The 21,565-nt window shown below is 38.6% G+C and overlaps 1 protein-coding gene across 2 annotated transcripts in view; it reads right to left on the minus strand.

Annotated features, from left to right (window-relative positions):
- Positions 1-395: 395 nt before the first annotated feature.
- Positions 396-21,565, minus strand: part of SEC23IP (SEC23 interacting protein) — a 40,120-nt gene continuing 18,950 nt past the window's right edge. Inside the window, exons 13-19 of one of the 2 annotated variants that reach the window (XM_033130607.1) lie at positions 17,162-17,359; positions 13,044-13,199; positions 12,559-12,661; positions 10,437-10,622; positions 9,605-9,764; positions 9,000-9,101; positions 396-1,865 (exon numbers count right to left, since the gene is read on the minus strand). In XM_033130607.1, coding sequence (XP_032986498.1) covers positions 9,020-9,101; positions 9,605-9,764; positions 10,437-10,622; positions 12,559-12,661; positions 13,044-13,199; positions 17,162-17,359 — 885 coding nt within the window. In that variant the 3' untranslated portion in view covers positions 396-1,865; positions 9,000-9,019. Of the gene's footprint in view, positions 1,866-8,999; positions 9,102-9,604; positions 9,768-10,436; positions 10,623-12,558; positions 12,662-13,043; positions 13,200-17,161; positions 17,360-21,565 lie in introns of both variants that reach the window. The other variant, XM_033130606.1, reaches the window with a different exon arrangement.

Genomic DNA, 21,565 nt, shown 5'->3' on the forward strand with positions numbered 1-21,565 from the left:
TGTTAAATTACATTTTTAAGTTTTAAAATTCTTTCATTACAAATGTTTGGAACGTGCCTTACTATGTGACACGATTCTACTATGTGACACGATTCTGCTAGGCGTGGTTACAAGAGTGAACAGTACGCGAAGAAAGAGACTGCCTTCAGGGGACCTACTAACCGCTTGGGTTTTGTTGTTTTTTTTAAAGAAACTGAAGAGGGATATAAATATACATCCACAGACAGAGTCACCAAAAAAAAATTCTAATTTATGTTTCCTCAAGTGTTAAAACCACAAGATTCCTGGGAACTCAGCTGGTGCACGTTTCTTCTACAGACATTGGTTCAAGTATTCCTTCTCCTCTGCCCAATACTCAGAAGACACAGGCTGAATAACGCAGACAAAACCAGTTGTAAATTGAAAAATCAAAGTGAATTTTATTAAAATATACATAAATAACCCTCATTTTTCTGAAATTCATCAGTTTGGGAATTTAAGTGAAAATTAAATGAAAAGTAGTAGCACTAGCGTAGAGAAATGAAGGCAAGAAGGGAGTCAGGGAAACTGCATTCCGGCCCCCGTCCGCCACTGAGCGGTCTGAGAAAGGCATTGGCGTCCTCTCCTCAGCTTTACAGGTTGTCTGCAGTCAACTGCAGCTCTAAAACTCAACTGTCCTAATTCTATTATTAGGAGCAAATGCTCTATGTAGTATCTATATACAGCAGGTACAATGAAAACTCACAGGAATACTTTTAAGGAAGACAAGAGAAATACAGAAATTTGCTGATTAAAAAGAATGCATTGATGTTACTGTTTCATTCACATTAAAATATATACACACAAAAAGGTGTATCATGTTGCTTTTGAAAAACTCGATGTTCTATGAGAACTATTTAAACAGTGTAAAATGTTTCTACTGCATAACAAAAGAAAAATCAGCATTCCCGTGTAGTATTAGGAAAATATTTAAGATAATTTGAAGTTATAGTAAAACGAAGTGAAATATTATAGAAGTCTTTTCATGAAGTAGATTCATAGTCGAGAAAGCAATAAATTGCATACTTTCAAACACTTTGGTATAAGTGAAATTATTACAAAGCAAAAAGACTCTCGTCCGGTTCTCACATTGGCTGAATTTGAACGATGAGGGGACCACACAGCTAGCTACCTTAGTAACAAAATGGAGACCCTGTCATTTGCTCCCCTCTCCCAGTGGCGATGGACGTGTAGGGAGAGAGCGTCACAGGAATTCTGTGCAGTTGGGAGCGTTTCACTTCCTTCCACAACTACGCTCCCAGTAACAGCTTGAAAGGCTTCAGAGAACCTCAGATTCAAGTTGGAATATAAGGGATCTTGGTTATTTCATCTTAACAAATACAAATGACCCCACATTAAAGCAGCTCAGAACCACAATTCACATTTGAAGTAGAACATAAATTTTTTAAAAATCATATTACTATAGCTTCTCAAGAAGTCCATACTTGAATAAAAGAACATACTATATTTTTAAAAATGCAAGTTTAATAGCCCACTGACAACAGGCTTTTTAAGAAACAGAAACAACCATCTATATGCTACAAATACCCCTTCTCTGACATCACGTTACTCTGACAACTATAAAACTACACTAATCTGAGGAATTTTTAACTGCATCATTTTGATAATTACATTTTCTCGTCTATACTGTCCAAATGTGGTGCTGATTGTTTCCATTGTCTCTTTTGTTCTGTATGTTCTCTTTTAAATGAATCCCTACATCTGAAAATCGTAACTGAGCAATTGTCGATGCGTCACTTTTCTGTCATCCATCGCAGGAGCAAACTGGGAATGTCCTCTGAGGATTTCCTCGGCAATGTAATTTATTCTGCGACTTTCTGGAAAGTCTTTGAAAGAAAAACAGAATCTTTGGTGAACTTCACAACTCCCAGTAATAATATAATAATGCATTGCTGTTCTTTTCCAAAGCAAAAGAACACAGTCAAATGCTAAACGTTAGTAACACACACTGTAAAGTGCCTGCAAAGAACAAACCCTGGGATCACAAGTCCTCAGGCAGGCCGATGGGAGAGAAGGACAAAGTGCAGCAGGGAGCATTCTGTGAGATTAACTAGCAAGATAATCTTCAAAACAAAACAAGTAAAGAAAGTAAAAGAAAATTTTGGTCATGTTATTCTGAGGCTGTTTTAAGAACAATTCTAAAAAGGACTAAATGAGACAAACATAAAAGAATTATCCAGCAAAACTGATCTATGCTTAAACGAACCATGTGTAGAATTCTTAATATTATAAATTATTTTATAGTATTAGTACAGTATTAGGAACTTAAGTTCTTGCCTCAATTTTACAACCAAGTATAAAAAAGAAACAAAACAATGAACAGTGAACAAATTAAGTGTGAAATGAAAGGTTCTTAGTTTTTTATACTAGACGATATTAAAATCCTAGGAATATATTATTTGTGTTTTGTTTGTTTTGTGGAGAGAGACTATCAGGGAACTTAAATCATTTCAAAATTCGTTTGGAATCATCACCAAGACTATGGTATAATAAGAACTTGCACTGCCAGACAGTAAAATCTATGAACATAGTTACAATGAATAAAATACCGTATTTCACGCAACCTAATACACAAACAATTGTAAGGCACACCGTTATTTTCTGTACCATGCAAAGAAAAGATGCCCAGGACAGGGAGCCTACAAGGCGACAGAAACCCTCACATTTAGTGAGGACACCGAATGGCTAGAACCGTTTCCTCTGAATGGCCGGCAAAGAAGTCTGCCTTGACAATGGGAAGGGAAGAGGGAAAAAAATCACTTGGTATTTGAACTGGAACACCCACCTCGTCCTGCCTGCAAGTTTTGTGATCTGAATTCACAATCCCAGCATCGTACAAGAAAATCTGAGACACGAGCTTAAGCAGATTTTTGGGGGCAGTGTCCCCCAGTGACTGGAGGAAGGAAATGCCAACTACCTCGGGAAGACAATTACCTCGGGAAGACCACAACTTTCATCTATGCAACAGCTGATTTTAAGATACATTCCAAATTTAAAGATGCTCAAGTGTGGAAGATATATAATTTGAAATCAGTGAAATATGGTAGCAGATAAATAAGGCGGTATGTCAGAAAGCCTTGAGAACAAATATTGGGCATACAATAAAAAAAGTCAAACAATAGCATATTATAAAAACATCAAACCAATGACGAAAGGGTACATTATTCAATACACAGCACAGGCAAAAAAGATTATTTAAGAAAAAAGTTAAATCCCTCTCTAAACCATATTCTTCTAACTATAAAGTCAAATGAAAAAGAAAACCATTTGAGAACTTAAAAAATAAATGTAATTATCTAAATAATAATTAATCTTAAAAGACTAGCATACATATTTTTAAAACATGCTCTCAACCCACCCCGCAACCCCCCCAAAAAATATCCAAAGCATAAGCAAAAATACAAGGCTAAAGAGACAAACGGGGAGGGGGGAATTGCTATGACAAAAGGTTACTATCCTTAAATATCATAATTATAAATCAGTAAGAAACAAAAATACCCTCCCCACACCTCCAGAAAAATGAGCAAAGTCAAGAATAGGCAACTGACAGAAGAAATACAAACAGCCAGTTAAATATACCAAAAAAGCTCATTTTCACTGTAATGGAAATGTACAATAAAACAATGATATAACAATTTCTGGCTGTCAGATTAGTAAAAGTGAAAAAAAAAACAAAAAACAGTAATACTCAGTGTTGGCAAGGGTACAGGAAAACCAGCACCTATACTGGTGGTAGGTATGAAAATTGAGCCAACCTTTCTGAAATGTAACTTAGCAATAAGTGCAGAAGAAAAGCCGTTTAAAATGTGCAATATTCTTAGATCTAACAATGCTGCTTCTAGGAATTTATCCCAAGCAAACAGTCCGAAATGTAATACAAAAAGTATGCACAACTACATGTCAGAATTATTTATAATTGTGAAAAGTTGGAAATTCACCTAAATACACAATGGTAGATAAATTAAGTACTTTAATAAATAGGACTATAAAATGGAATACAATGCAGCTATTAAATATCATGCACCACTGAGCACTGTTTATACTATACTAGTAAAAGGTTAGAACCACCTAAACAGTTATCAGCAAGGAACTGGTTAAACAAATTAAGGTGTAACAGTCAACAGAAGACTAAACGATCATTAAAAAAAGATGAAGCGGCTCCTCTAAGATAGTCTTCTCTCTGCCTGCAATGATCTTCTTGCCCCAGATTCACCTGGCACTTGTTCAAATGACACTTTATCAGTGAGGGCGTCCCTGCCATCGTATACACAACAGCAACTTGTTCCCATCCCAAACACGCTCCCGGCCCTTTCCCTACTGCTCTAGTTTTAACCGCCTGACACAGATACACTTCAAGTGTTCCTTCGCTGTCTGTCCTTCCCCAGAGGAAAGAAGCTCTCGGAGGCAGAGACTATGTGTGGCCCCTGCTGTGAAGCCTGGTGCCTAGAACAGTAAGTAACTGGCACTTAGTACTGTGTTCAACAAATACTGAACGGATGGATGACGGACGGACGGGTGGATGGATAACAGATGGATGGATATGGAAAGACCTCAAAGATGCAAAAGTAGTAACCGTTCGTCTCTTTTGCTATCATTTGTCTTTTTAAAAAGAAAAAAAAAATCACGTGTGTGTATGTTAGCAGATGTTTGGAAGGATACACCAAACTTGAAACACCAGCTGCTTCTGGGCAGGGAAACTAGGGAAGAGGTGCAGGAGGGAGCGCTGCTTCTGTCACTTCTAAAAGCTGAACCAACTCGATGTAACGCATTCAGAAAAACCAATAAAAATTGTACGTTCACATACATACACACATTGCAGGCTGATGTAAACACATTCTTAAGTGGAAAAACAACAGGCTACAAAATAACAAATAACATGAAATATGAGACTTACAAAAGCTTAGAAGGATTAACGTCTAACATTTTTAATTGGCAAGATTATAGGTGATTTCTTCAGCTTCTTTTCTGTATTTCCTAAGGTTTCTGTATGAGGCACTATGACTTTGTAACTCTTTAAACTGCTTTCTAAGCACACAGAACATCTGACTAGTGAGTGTAACAGAACCCACAGCGGATCCTCTGACACGGCGACCCCTCAGCGACCCCCACTGAAGACCCCCATCCAACCTTCCGGTCACTCGCACTTGCGAGGGTATCCTCTCCAGGGATTCTCCGGCCTCCTCTTATCCCTGATTTCTCGCTTTTTTCACTCTCCATCACCTCCCCCAACTCCCAGTCTTTCTCTTCCTGTCCTACTTACCTGGCAAATCCCTAATCCTAGTAAACCAAGTACCTGCTTACTCTGAACCTCACCCAAGTAGCAGCACGTGGCCAGAGGAAAGTCAGGAGTGCTCACTGCACTCACTCCAAATTTCTGCACACCCAAGTATCAAAGCAGTACTGCAGCCGCACTACAACCTACCAAACGTTGCTGGGCAATTCCCTTTCCCACACTCTGAGATGACTATCCTGCCCCTCTCTCCTCGTGTCTCCCACAAGCCTCGGACTCACACACACTTCCGAGAGGAAGCTGAAGTAACCAGAACACTCCCCCTCTATTCCCCAGCACCAATTAGCACCAATTTCACTGGTCCATTCCCCCCCCCACCTGTGCCCACACTCCACCTTCCTCCGGTACCAAGAGAGATGCATCCCTGCTCCTTTTCTGAGGCTAAACCCTTCACTTTGCCCAGGCCCCATCCCCCACTGCCTTTTCAAGTATTTCCTTCAACAATTATCCCCTTTTGCTCTTGCATGATCAACTTCTCCCTCAATACTGGATCCCTGCAACTAGCCAACAAACACATCTTAATATCACAAAATCTCTGTCTTATTTCTGTTACCCTGCATGGCAAAGCTCTTTCCTCCCTGATCCTGTCCCGCTCCTCAATCCATTTTCCCTGTGGTGACATTAAAACAGCTTTACTCAGTCAAGGTTACCAGTGATGTCCCACGTCCTCCTCAAGCCACAGGCCAATTCCTGGTCCTCCCCTTACTTGACCTCTCAGCAGCAATTAACATGTGGCGTTCACCAACAGCATTTAACATGCCTGCTCTCTTCTTGAAGCAATCGTCTCTCAGCTTCCCTGAGATCAGAAGACCATGGATTTTCTTTTACTTCATTGGCTCCTCCTTCTTCACAGACCTTTCCATCTACACACTCCCACGTGATCTCATCCAGTTGGTGGCTTCAAATGGCCAAGAATAAGCTGATGATTCTAAAGTAATCTTTAGCTCTGAGCTTTCTTCTGATCTTCAGACCAACATCATCAACGACTGACTCCATAAAGCAGAACTACAGAATCCCCACCCCCTACATCCCCCCGAAGTCCGGCTCCCTCCACATGTCTTCCCTGGAAAAGGTGCATCTACCCAGTTGCTGACACCAAAATCCCAAGAGTCATCCTTCACCCTTTTCACGCTTGTATCCCTCAGTGAATCAGTAAGTCCTAAACAACTCTACCTCCGAAACCAATCTGAATTCAATCATCTTGGACCACCTCTACCACAATACCCCTAATCAGAGTCATAACCAGCCTCTAACTATTCTCTTCCTCCGCTTGCCCAACAATCTACCCTCCACCCAACACCCAGAGCAATCTTGCTAAAGTATAAACCAAATCATGTCACTCCTCTCCTTAAACCACCTCCTGCTCGGTGTTTCCATTTTACTTAGAGTAAAATGCAAATGCCTTACCAGATCCCTCATGCCCTATCAGGCCCTCTCTGACTCACCCCTCCATCTGCCCTTCATTCACTACCCTTCGGCTATCTGGGTCTGCTTTCTGTCCCTCAAACATGGCATATCCTTCCCATCTCATAACTTTTGCAGCTGCTCTTATTTCTGCTTGAATTGTTCTTCCCCTTATTTTCAGATGTCCACCTCCTTCTCATCATTCAAATTTCAACTCCAGTGTCACCAACTGACCAAGGCCTTCCCAGAAGCAACCCCGGTCACTTTCCACGTCTTCCCATCTTACCTTCTCCACAGAACCTATCAGTATCTGAAATTTACCTACGGGTTACAGTACAAGTTTACTGTCAACCTCCTCCCAATGGGAGATACAGGTGAGTCCTCACTTCACATTCTTGGATAGGTTCTAGGAACTGCAGCAAAATGACACATAATGAAACCAATTTTACCATAGGTTGATTGACATAAACAAGAGTTAGGTTCCTACATCTCATCAACATTGTAACAAAACGATGTTGAACAAAGCTACATAATTTGAGGCCCTGCTATAATTTTCTTAAAGGTGAAAATCTTGTTTACCACTTATCACAGCATGAAAATTGGTGCCTGGCACATAATAGGTACCGAATAAATATTTGTCGATTAATTGAATGACTTTTATAGCTGAAAATCTGGACTATGGTAGCTTTTGACATTACCTGTAGTTTACTTTAACACTGCAATTATCAGAAATAAGAACTGATAAAACTATATCAAGAGTCTGATTATAAAATGGCTTTTTACACCTCTTACCTACTCTATTGACGACTAAGACTCCTTTAATATACGTGAGGAAATGATCTAAATGTCCTTAACAGGAAACTAGCTAAGTAAGATGGGATATAGCCATACAATGGATTACTATGTAACCATGAAAGAGAATGATGGGCGGCTGGTTGCTCAGTGGTTAGAGCGCAGTGCTCATAACACCAAGGTCACTGGTTCGATTCCCACATGGGCCAGTGAGCTGCGCCCTCCACAACTACACTGAAAAACTACGCCTTGACTTGGAGCTGATGGGTCCTGGAAAAAAACACTGTTCCTCAATATTGCCCACTAAAAATTAAAAAAGAAAAAGAAAAAAAGAAAGAGAATGAAAAGGATTTACACAAGCTAACATGGAAAGTTGTGCAAGCAATATGGCTGATAGAAAACATCAAGTTACAGAACAACATATTCAATGAGGTTCCTTTGTTGTAAAGTGTACACATATTTGATGGATATGCACAGGAGTATTTCTCTAAGAAAATCTTACTAAAAGTTGTTACCTCTCCAAAGTAAGAAAATGGAGGCTGAACTTATCATTTATTATTAGGAAACCAAAAAGTACCAAGAACTACTTTTGATTTCAGCTACTTAGAGCTCACGTCTTTGTGTTTTATTCTTTCAAAGGCTTTAAAATTTCTAACTTAAAAATAAAACATTATGTATTTTTTAAAGTGATACACAAGCTAGTAAGAAAAAAACTGGTAGGTGTCAGGTGTCTCGGGAGAACAGTCCGGAATACAGAGTGTGGCTGACTTGTAGGTTGGCTCATGCATCACCTGTTTAATCCCCTTTTCTATTCCTCCCCTTCATAAAGACTGGAAATGCTTACACTTTTACAATCTTTCATGCAGTTGGGAGTTGAGGGCAGACATGGGACATGTGACACAGACTTAGTCAACAGGCACAGGTAAATTTTTGGACACTATTTTGCTTTCCTCATCAAAAGGGACAGATATAACCAATATGCCCTTTCACCCTTATCCATGCAGTGAATGTAGATGTGTCTGGAACTATGGGAGCCATCTTGTAATTATGAGACAGCCAGAGCCCACACGCAGGTGAAAAGGTGCAAACAATCTGGGTATCTGCTGAGATCATTCCACAAAAGAGCCCTTCCTGTTACATAAGAAAAATAAACCTCTCTATTTGTTTCAGGTATTGTGACTTGGGTCCTGTCACCTACAAGCAAAGAAATTCCTGGCTCATGTTCCTGGGAATCTATTTTTAAAAGCAATTAAAAGAATTCCAATTCTATGCCGAATTAGAAGACTGTAACAAGTCAGAAATGTGGACTGCACACTAATTCCCTTCCTTTCCTGAGTCTATTCTGAACTTTTAAATAAAGGGGGGAAAAAACATTCAAAGGAAACAAGAGAAAATTATTGTCAACGTCAACTATATAAACGAGACTCCAGAATGAAACATTCAGAATTTATACACACAATAAAGATAAACTCACACAGTGAAACTCAAGTCCAATCAATGCTGGGGTTGTTCTGGACTAACGTTCATTGTTCGATAAATTTCTTTAAGTAATAACAAGGCAGTATCTTCAGATTCCCTATCAAAAAGAAAGCACATTTACTTAAGAGACAATTAGCAGAAATTAACCTCTAAGCATAAAGGTAGAAAATGCAGCTTTTGTTGTATTCAACTCTACCTAAGAAGGGCAAATGAAAATAAAGTAGTGTAATCTCAAAACCATCCTTAAAAATTGGACGGATTTCACTCAGCCCCAAAATAGCCACGTTACAATTCTCCTTAGTGAGAGGGGACATGTGAAAAGGTGGCTTTTCTAAGTCCCTGCCACTCCTATTCTGGGAAAGGCATCCCTACAGAAACAGTTTGCAAATACCAAAGACCTTTGGTCAAAGGCAGATGCCATACTGCCATCTTGTGGGTAACGAAACTAAAGGGGGAAAATATTGATTTTAACTATACAGGCATTCAAAACATTCCTTAACAAATGATAAATCAGCAAAAGAAGTCTCACTAAAACGAAAAGTGCTGCCAGTGCTAGTACCCAGAGGTCACATGGATGTGACCAGAGCTGAACACACTTACCAATAGCACAAATGACTCTGAAGAGCAAAAAGGTATTCATTGAAACTCTCTATTGGCTTTTCTTGAAGAACGTAGTCAATTCGGCGACCTCCGTTCAGCATTCCAACCTTTCCTAAGGAGTCCTCATCCTTGGAAAAATCTGGACTTTCAACAATTTTTTCTGCTAGAATTTAAACCATTTCAATATCAAAGTCAATCACTTAATCATTATCCTTTGACTTTAGCTGACTTTCTGGGCTCAAGGAGAATACTGCTTGACACACGTAGCACCTTGGGGAGCTACCAGGCTCACCTCCCATTCCTCCAAAGAGCCAGGGGAAGGGGGGCTGGTTACCCCAGAGAGAGGAGAGAGAGCCAACGAGCTGACAGAAGTTTTGAAGAAAAGGGGTGAGAGAATTGTAGAAAGAAAGGAAATAGAATTAGAATCTGAAAAAGTCAAAACATCACGGCACAACGACCTGACATTGCATGTAAAGACTGTAACAACACAGTGCAACAGCAGCAGCAGGAAGGTAATTCCCAGAGTGCGTCTTTCACATGCCTGAATACAAACTCGGTTCTCAACTCTGATATTCCACTCGGACCTTAGGGAGTGCAACAAAATTTTAACATTGCAGAGTAAAAAGTTCAGCAACTACTGGGCGGAAACCTAGTAAAAAAAGACGACATGCATTTTGAAGTATAGTGAACATAAAAGATTTTCCTTTATAGGAAGAGCCTCCACATTTTAACAAAAAAGACTAGAATGGAAACGCATCATTAAATAATTCGTAAGTCTTATTTATGTTCACACAATATTTGTACTGGAAAATCCCTCAAATGTCAAATTTACCTTCAACTACTTGCTTTTCTTCTTCTTCTTTGATTTGATTGGCTACCTTCTCCAGTTCTTCTTGCAGCTGAGTTGAAGACGTATGAGCACGGGCAAACTCATTTAATGTCTGCCAAGCATTTTTCAGAGAGCTAATAAAACCCTGCTTCAAATCAGATCCCATGCGAGAGAGACTTTCTTTCAACTCTAAAGAGATTAAAACATGTTATTGTCACTGGGTAAGATTCTGCACCACAAAAATCAAAACAAAAGTTAATACTAGTCTCAGACAGGGTAAGATCTTAGTTCTCTTTTAAATATCATACATATTGAGTATCTCAACCAAAAACCTTCGACATGTTAAAATGTTCTGAGGAGCCACTTTTTTTTTTTTTTTGAAAAAAACCCATTCCCCTACCTCCTTTCAGAGTGTTTCTTTGGAAACAATGAACCAGTCAGTGTCTTTTCTCTAAACTCCTGAATGTAAATAAAACTCTCCAAGGACTAAATAAAACCATTGAAGCTTTACAATCCAGAGATATCTCCAAGTATGGTCTGCATCCCTTTTGTAATATACAGAAACACCCAGAAAGCTAGAGCTCCAGGCTTCCTGACACCTTGGATATCAATGATCCAAGGAAACATGTTAGATACTGGCTATAAACAGTGCGAAAGAATTTTACCTACTTGGATATATAAATAGTGTGAAATTTCATCCTGACTTTCTAATCACTTTTAGTCACCTGTATGCATGTACTTGGCTCTGCTAACTCGATAATACAAGTTTTCCTTCTTTTCTACATTGTTATGGAGAGGACGTTCTTTGTTGATTATAACTTTTATTTATTTATTTATTTTTTTATTAGTTTCAGGTGCACAAGACAAAGTAATACTTAGACGTTTATCATTTATATCCTTCACACTGTGTGAACCCCACTCCCCATCCACTATCCCTCTGACATCGCACAGAGCCATTATATTTCCACTGTCTCTATTTCTAATGCTGTACTCCGCTTCTTGTAAGTATATACATACATATATATACATATATATATAAATATATATGTATATATATAAAATTAGAGTTGGCATTCATTATTGTTCAGCTTCAGCTTCAGGTATACAGTGCGGTGATCAGGCATCTACATCATCCCTGAGGTGGTCTCCCAAATGGGACACGTGTCCATCGGATACCCCCTGCCACTTTTATAGTGACTAAACTCAATCTAGCCAAAACCTGTCAGTTTCCCATCTCCCCCCAAAAAGTTCAAATACCATAACAATGTAAGCACATTCATGTGCTTTTTCTTACTGTAGTGAAAAAGTAGACCCCCAAAATTAAAAAGATGACTTTTTCTAATCTGTGACTGTGAAATGATTTTAAAAATATGAGACTTTGATATAATCACAATTTAAACTTCTAATTTAAAAATGAAGAAATGCCTGCCCCTCCACCTTTTCTACTTTTGTCTAACAAATCCTATTTGAAATCAAGGTCTTTGAGTATCAAATTTCTCATTTTAACTTCAAAAGAGTTAAATACTTTTAAAAAGCATGATATAAGCAAAAAAAGACAGGAAAAAACTTTTAAATAAAAGGGCATGATCACTTTTCCTTCTTTTAAACCTGTGGATAAGTACTATACACCATTAACATACATAAGAGAAACTTAAACCCAACTTGGAATTATCATCGATCCATATGTTTAATGATTTTTTTTTAATAGGAAAAGTTTGTCCAAGGAAATAACAGCTCACATGACTGGGATGGCATTAAATTTATTTCGTAATGGTTTGGGCATTAGTTCAGATGTTACGCTGCTGTCCAACTGCAGAAATCGTAACCATCAAAACCCGTGCGCCATGTCGCTTTATCACCATCGTCCCCCATTCCCCATCATCTCAACAATTAGAACGTGATCAAGGAGCAGGAACTCAGAACTTCCTTTCTAGCTCCTCCAAATATTTAGTAAACAAGCTCTGAACATAGTAGGCACTTCAATTAACATTAATTCTGTAGAAAAAGGATTTAGTGTTAAAATTTTTGCAATTCATTACAAATGACAGGAAGGACAATTCATTATAAATAACAGATTACGAAAAAGCAGGAAGGAAATAAGTTTTTTATGGTATTTGCTTTTTACCTAAATGAAGTCTTTTTCTGCCCTTGTGATGTGGAATGAGAACTGCTTTTAGGTCCAAATCTGGAACAATCATAGGTTCTAACCTATATGCCACTGGATCGAGCTGAAAATAGAAGAATTGGAAATTTATAAAAAGCTGTTTTATTTTGAGTTATATACATTAGTTGGGTGAGAAAACAACTGACAAACCAGGTATTTTAATTTTTTTTCACACCTATTCAAATACTGGTAACTGTAAGAAGACTTTCAAGTTTGTGGATAAAATTCCTTTGTAAGCAAAGCAACAGAATTACTTCCTTGAACAAAGACTTTTTGGTAGAAAATTTTGTTGAAATGTATCAGACTGTATCTAACAGGACAGAGAGCTGAGTTGTACAAAACCCAGATTAGTATTAATTCCTAAGAAATAAGAATCTGAGAACCTATTAGGATAAAGAGCACAGGTTTTTCATCTTCAAAATAGGAAGTCAATTCAATTCACTCACTGGATGGTAAATATTGAAGAATCCTTTACAGGTGGGAAGCCTATAATTCTCATCTATCCGATCCACTCCTCGAATAGTGAGAAACACTCCAATTGGAGATCCCAAGGCAAAGAAAATCTCTGGTTCAAAGTCTAGCGAGTTGTAAGCAACAGAAACCTAGAAAGACAAAAAACAATAAAAAATGATCATTCCAATGTCACATAATACAAAGTGTAAAAGCTTCTAAGTTCCTGGACCTGCACAAATTAAAAAGTGCAGCTTACGGTGCTTAAAATCACTGTTGTGGACAGCTGTTACGAGCTTAAAAGGATTAAAAAACTACTCTTTAAAATCTTTGTAAACTATTACATCCTCTGTTATACTTTCACTTATTGTATCGCATAATATATACAGCATATAGTATTACATTTATTAGTTATAAAGGCAGTTAAAACCGCCAACTCTAGAATCAAACTGTCTGGGTTTGGATCCTGGCTCCACTCACTACTGTGTGACCTTGGGCAAGTTTCTTAACCTCCTTGCCTCAGCCTCAATTTCCTCATCCATAAAATGGGAATCGTAACAATGCCCAACTCACAATGTGGTTGAATAAATAACCTAATCCACATAAAGTGCTTAGCGCAGAGCCTGGCATATTTTAAGCATTCAACGACCCTAATGCTATCATAACTATTTGTTAAGGCAAGTTTCTTTCCATTAGAAAACTATCTGTCCCCAAACAGTCCTTTTGGAGTAGTGTGCACGCAGCCTCTCAGCTCACTGAGAACTGCCTGGAGTAAGAGAAAGCGCCCTCACTTGTCTGGTATGGTGCTCTACCGTTCACAAAGCAACTTCCTTTGTTGCTCAGGGGCGGGATATGTGTCCTCATTGTATCCTGAGAGTGAAGAACAATGAGTGGCATAGTCCCAGTGCTCAACAGACAGAGGTCCACTGAAAGTGGCAGGTCTGGCCAGAATCATCATGCCCATTTCTCTGATGGAGACAGGGAAGCTCAGAGAGGTGACGTCACTTACCCAAGAGCACACAGCCAGTGAGCAGCAGAATGAGGACTTCTAATTCGAAATCCAATGTTCTTCTACTACACTAGGCTGCCTGCCCCTTCAAACAAAGTCTAAACTTCACATCCCTTGGCTTGCCCTTATATGTGCACAAAGTTTCTGCATCTAATGAAGGCCACACAGAAGGTGCTCTCAAGATTATGCATTTTTGCCCCGCTTCAGAAAAGGAGAAAAAACAAAGTTAAAAGAAAAATTACAAACTGGAAAAACTATTTACAACATATGGCAAAGAGCTAATATCCTTAATATATAAAGAATTCTCAAATATCAGTAAACAGAGAAACACAATAGAGAAATGTATAAAATCAGCACATCACAAAAGGAAAATGTCTAAAAAATAGATGAGAAATTATCTAACCTCTCTAGGGCTCAAGCAAATAACAGTGAGATACCCTTTTCCTTTATAAGATTATCAGATATAAATGAAATACTAAAAAGAAAGTAAAAATCTATTCTCACATATCACATAAAAAATTATTTCATTAAAAGTTTAAAAGGTAGGTATACTGCATGTTCTCAAAGGAGAATGATACCAGTAACAGATGCCCCTTCACTTATGATAGATGGGTTCTGTCCCAATACATTTGATCGTAAATTGAAAACGTATTTAATACCAAACATCAAAGCTTAGCCTAGTCCCACCTTAAACGCTCAGAACATTACATTAACCTACAGTGGGGCAATCATCTAACACAATGCCTATTTTATAACAAAGTGTAGAAGAGCTCATGTAATTTATACAAAAACACAAAACACGACATAAAAACTGCTGGCCACACAGTACACTGCAAGAGTATCGGCTGTTCACCCTCAATCGCCGGGCTTACTGGGAGCGTCACAAGAGTTCTCATACCACATATCACTAACGCGGGAAAAGATCTAAATTCGAAGTATGGTTTCTACTGAATGCACACCACTTTCGTACCACCAGAAAGTCAAAAAATCCTAAATCGAACCTTCTTAAGTTGGGGACTGTCTGTCCCAGTGAGGGAGAAGAGGGAGAGGCAATCTTACAAACTGCCGGTGGGAGTACAAACTGACACAAGCTTTCAAGCAGCCGGTAGTAATAACTACCAACGTTGTCATGTGCACATCCTCTGGCCCAGCTAACCTACTTCTACTTATGTAACTGAAAGAAGCAATATGCACAGAACATTGGTTTAAAACTGTTCATCACTGGACCACTTAAGAGACTAAAAAACTGGAAAAATCCTACATGTCCAATGTTATGGCTCAAATTGTGTCCCCCCAAAAAAAGACATGTTTCAGTACCTAAGACTTTATGTCTTTACAGCAGGAATCAAGTTAAAATAAGACCTTGGGGTGAGCCCTAATCCAAGAAGACTGGTGTTATTATGAAAAGGGGAAACTTGGACAGAGACAGACACGCATCGAGAGCTAGGAAGAGAGGACACCAGGTGAAAATGGAAGGCTGCAGTGATGCACCTCTAAGCCCAGGAACAGGTGGCAAACCACCGGAAGCTAGAAAGAGGTAAGGAAGGATTCCTCTGCAGGTTCCAGGGGGAGCATGGCCCTGAGGACACCTTAGTCTTGGACTTCCAGCTTCCAGAACTGTGCGACAACGCATTTCTGTTGTTTTAAGCCACTCAGTGTGTGGTACTTTGTCATGGCAGTCCCACGAAACTAATATACTCAATACTAAGTAAATGACAGAAAAAAATCATTCTCTTTTGAAACAGTAAAATACAGCAGTCATTAAAAATGAAGTTACAGAGAAATATTTGACATGGGAATATATTCATAATATACTATTTGAAAACAGCAGTATAATGTTTTAGTAAAACATTTTCTGTAGTATTCCCCATGTTTGTTAAAATACATATTTAAATATATACTCAAATAAAAGTCTAGTCCAGTTTAAACAGCTAATGGTGGTTAGTTCTGGTTAAGGAAACGACAAGATTATTTTTTAATCTTCTTTGGCTTAATCAGTATTTCCTGGCTTTCTGGCAATGAATGTGGCACACTGTTGCTATTGTTTGGATGGCCCAAGAACCCTTTGGCTAATGGATCCAACCTACCCACCTGGGCCACCCCCCAGGGAGGTGGCCTGAGATCCGGGCGGGTCAGTCAAGCTGAGCCCCATTCCCCAGGCAACAGAATTGGTCCCAAACGAATGTATGACTCAAAAGTAAAATCTCTCCTTGAAATTTTCCTTACTGGACCCACTAGCAAGGTAGATTCCTTATCCTCTGTTGTCATATGGCTGTAAGATAAGCCAGGGCCACCAACACCCCCTGACTCAAATTTCACAGAGAAGGCCAACACAGACAGAGGCACACAGGCAGAGAAAGTGTCCTGATGGCATGGAGCCCCTGGGACCACAAATCTCCTTCTACACTCTTATCATTCACAGTTAGGGGAGGAAATAGCTGCCCTTTATTTGCCAGAGTCTATTCAAATTTGCTCATGTTTAAAAAAAAAAAATTTAAATACAATCTTTATGAACAAATTGGGCTTAAAAGCCTGAATAAGCTAAAGCAAACATCTAGTCCCATCGTCTGCCTTATTTGAATCAGTCATGAACTCACTTTGTAATCCTAGAACCTTATATACACAACTATAAATGTACTGAAAGTGACACTGTCTAAAAAGATTTTTAATACTTCTAAGCAATTGAGAAACAAGTATTAAGTCATGTTATTAAATGTAACATTATCAACTACTTGGTCGATTTTTATAGAAATTTTTCCCCAAGGGAAGAACTATAAATACTAAAAACACGACAGTTGACTGAATGCAGCAAGTTTCTCTCACAGAAACTTAAGTATATTCTGACCATAATTTTCTAATTATCACCACTTCTGCTGCTAGTGGTTATGAGAGACTAATGTTATAAAATTGTGAGTGGTGGAAAACTGAAATAAAGGCAATTTCGAAAGTTAGATGATATATAAAGCACACATTTTTTATTAAAATCGGTTTTACCACCCCCCAATAAATGTTGAATAAATATGTAAAGAAATTAAAGCCGATCCAAATAATAAGATATGTGATTCCAAGATAAAATATGCAGCCCTAGTCACTAGGTAAACTTACCTGCCCGGTGCCAACTTCAAAAGACTCATAATCCACATGCACAGAAGAAACGTAAGCACCAACTGGAAGTTTCCTCTTGGACTCATTAGATTCTGAGGAAACAGAAGCCATTTCTTTAGCTTTCTGAGCACTTTCCTCTTGTCCTTTTGTCAAAGCAGCCATCACTGCCTTCTTTTCCAATGCTGCTTTTTTCTGTTCCTGTAAAATACCAAAAGTTCATAACGTAACCTGAGGGAAAAGTTATCAGTTATCACAACGAAACATGCTATCTCATTATTAAGGAATGCTTAACAATTTCTTAGGCACAATAATGGCATTGTGGTTATAAGAAAAATGTCCTTTTTAGAGACATATACTAAATGTTTAGGTAAGAAATTCCGTGATGTCTATAATTTACTTTAAAATTCTAAAGATAAAAAAATTAAGAGGCAAAGAAAAATGCAGCAAAACAGCCACGATTAAGTCTATATATTGGCTATCACTATACTGTTTGCACTACTTTTCTATATAATTTAAAATTTTAATAATAAAAAGTAAAACAATACCAATTTCTTCATGTATGATCTTAACTTTAAACAGATAGTTTAGAAATACTATATAATTTTCAAATACATACTTCCTATAAAAATGTGCAACTTAGGAGAAAGTTCTTCATTCAATATGTTAATACCCATTATGTCTGTCTGCATGGAGCCACTGACAAGTTTTCCTCAAAAGCATTTTGGAAAGAATGAATAAGCCCATTGTGGTATATTCACACAATGAAATAACTAGTCAGGAATAAAAAGGAATGAAATGCCAATGAAGCAACAATTCGGTGAATCTCGAAAACACTCTCTTGAGTAAAAGAAGCCAGATACAAGAGTACACAGTGTTCATTCCATTTATATGAACTTCTACAACAGGCAAAACTTTTAATAGCGATAGGAATCAGAAGAGTGGTTGTATGGCGGGAGTTCACTAGAAAGAAGCAAGAGGGAAATATCTGCGGAACAGGAGTGTTCTCTTTCTGGATTTAGGGGATTACCCAGGTGCAGAAATTGTCAAAACTTATGGCCCCGAACACTTAAGATCTATGCATTTCATGAATAATTAAGCCAACAAAAGCTTTGGGAGCTTCTATGGAACAGGTAGGTCTCTGTAATAATGAGATAAAATCCATTCTCATTAGGTTGTGATCACACCCTGATTCAGCAGCAACAACGTCAGGGGGTGTGACAGTTGTCACGGGTGGACTTGTCCACTCCCCACAAGCACATGTTTCAGGGGTCCGCATTCCCCAGGCTTCAATGATTTTGTGAGTCTCTGTTTAAAACAGCTATTGACAGTGTTTACACAAAACAGCTGGACAAATCAGTCTCATCTATTAATGAACTGCAAATAACTAGGAAATCAGGAAACAAGTCCAATTGTTTAATTCAACAGGCAGAATAAAAAGAAAACTCCCTGCCAGCCCGCTTGGAATGATTCCACCATTAATGTTTTGGAAGGTTTGGTTTTCTCTGCCCTTTGGAGGCGGCACACGATGAAACCTAAACCCCTAAAAGCACATGTTCCAAGCTGTTCTGTTTAAATTCGCTTTCTCACTCAGAAGGACCTCCCTTCTGAATGTTACAACTTAACATTCTAAATTGCTGAGAGAACTGTCTCAATAGATCATAAACTGTCCTACTGCAAACTGTTGTTTTGTTTCCCCTAGACACATGCAATGATTTTAAAACAAAGTGAGAAAACGTACACATATTTGACTATCAATATTCCCAACACTAGAAACTATTCCCTTCCAAGTGAAAAATCACTAAGATAGTTTTACAAAGGGGGAAAAAAACACACAAATACTCAATCTCCTTATAAAATAATTGGCTACTCTTGGTCCCATTATTTGTTACATTAAATCAATAGGACACACCATATTATCTTAATAGTAATCTGGCAGCACCGTGTTATCTACAAAAACGTAGAGCTACCAAAGTCATCATGGCTGAGAAAATTTCACGGTTCATCCAAAGGCAATTACTTTTGAATTTGAAAAATAAGATCACTTTATCGATTTTTATTCCTTTCAAAACATTCTTATAATGCCATAATTTATAATCCAAGCAACTACAGTATATAAACCAGGCTCCTTCTAGAAAATTTTCAAGAACAACAGAATACTTTTCTACATTTTTTCCCTTTTATCACAGAATAAAATCGAGGGCATGATGTAGGGCCTGAAAAAATATCTTCCTGTTTCCTGTTTTTGTTTTTATAGGCTTGTGCTTCGCTGATATCCACACACGTGGCGTACACACACGTGGAGTACACACATGTGTCCTGGTTTCGGTTTGACCACCGTGCTCATCAGAGATTAATATCTCGCAGAGCTGTTGTGAGGCTCACGTGAGATGAGCAGCTCTTAACAACTGAAACTGTATGATGATTCAATAATCAAGGAAAATGAAATTACACTTAACTGCCAAAACTAGTAACCTTTCTCAACTCTTAATCTTCATCATCCCTTCATCATCCCAATCAAATATGAAAAATACTGTTCTGTCTAAAATGTCTTTGGAGTCGCACCCTCCTTTTCCATTTCCTGTTATACCTCCATCATCCCTCGCTCAGTCACTGCGTAATTCCAAGGGCTACTCTAAGGGCTACTCGACGGCCTCCAGCTGCATCCCTTCCAACTCCATCTCCACGCTGTAACCAAGTACACTCTCTAAAACACAAACCCAATCACAGAACTGCCCTCACCGCCCTACTGCCCTACAGCAGTGGTTCTCAATGTCCCCTCAGAAACTGGATCAAGAGGTTTAGTACTGCCAAAATGAAATTGTAGTCCGATTCACACACACACACAATAATTTAAAAAATCAAGCTGATAACAGAGAAGATTTCCTCCACTTTTTTTTCCTTTGGTACTCCATTTCAGCCAGGAAGCCCTGGCCAATAGCAAAAAGAAATAATCAAATGTTAATGGAAAAACCAGGAAGGAATCAATATGTTCAAAAACTCATTTATTATAGACATATTTGCTCATGGCTAAAATTTTATAATGTGGTTTAGAGAACACGTTTTTAAATTTCTAAAATTAAAATTTAGACTAAACAGGGTGGCCGGTTGGCTCAGTTGGTTAGAGTGTAGTGCTCGTTAACACCCAGGTCACCGGTTCGATTCCCGCATGGGCCAGTGAGCTGCACCCTCCACAACTAGCGTGAAAAACAACCGCTTGACTTGGAGCTGATGGATCCTGGAAAAACACAATGTTCCCCAATATTCCCCAATAAAAACTTTTTTAAAAATTTAGACTAAACAGATGATTTGGTGCTAACTCATAATTTGTGACAGAATTAAGCAGCAGGTGAGCACTTCACATTTGCTTAAAAGCACCATGACTTTCAAGGCCGTAAGAACAAGTTTGAGATCCACTCCCTTACAAGTGAAAATCCAAACTTCCACACCTGCCGTTTGGGCCACCAGGACCCCCAGCCCTGCCCCTCGGCTCAACTGCTGTTTCAGCTGCAAGGAAGCGTGCCCACTTCTGGAAGGCCATTTCGTTCTAGCTCAAGCACCAACACCCGGGGGAAGGCTTCTTCTCTTACCAAGCCAGGCCCACTGCCACCCCATCTGGCTCCGACAGCACTGTTAGGGGACCAATTTTTGTCATCATTTGGGGTCAAATCTCTCCTCTAACTGGACACAATACCCTCAGTTCATCTCCAAATCCCAAGACTTGAGCACAGTGCCTGAGCCACAAGATGTATTTATAAAATGGTGAATAACTCAATTGTTTAAGCTGATCACAACAACCAGCCCTGTGACTGTAGTCATATCACATATAAAAACGTGGCATTTGCCGGTTCAATCCCCACATGGGCCACTGTGAGCTGCACCCTCCTTAAAAAAAAAAAAAAGACGTGGCATATGCTAAATTCCAAAGTAACACAAGTAAAAGAACCACAGAAGTCCCAAGATGGAGCAACAAAGACCATGCTAGTAACAATAAAAATATAATAAAAGAGCCACCCTCAGGGCTATCTAATTTTTCTAATTAAGTATTTAGAAAATGTCTGTAAAATTAACTTAATAAATGAAAATTAAATGAAACGAGTGAGTTTTTCCCAGTTGTTTTCTTTCTTTTTAAATGCTTTTTAGTTATTACTGTTGGTGCTTTGTCTTATAAAGAAGTTTTGCCTTTTGGTTATTATGTAATGAGGTGTGTGTGTTCCTATCTCGAGAAGGGGAGCAGTGGAGAGAACATGAGCTAACATTTACTGTGTGCGAATCTTCACGTACATTACCTCATTCTCACTCTCATCCTATAAAGAAGGTACTGGCACTCCCATTTTAGAAATGAAAGAAACCAAGGATCAGAGAAGTTAAGACAATTGCTCACACATATGTAGTTAATAAGTGGGT

Source organism: Rhinolophus ferrumequinum, chromosome 16 (assembly GCF_004115265.2).
Source record: "Rhinolophus ferrumequinum isolate MPI-CBG mRhiFer1 chromosome 16, mRhiFer1_v1.p, whole genome shotgun sequence".
NCBI lineage: Eukaryota > Metazoa > Chordata > Mammalia > Chiroptera > Rhinolophidae > Rhinolophus > Rhinolophus ferrumequinum.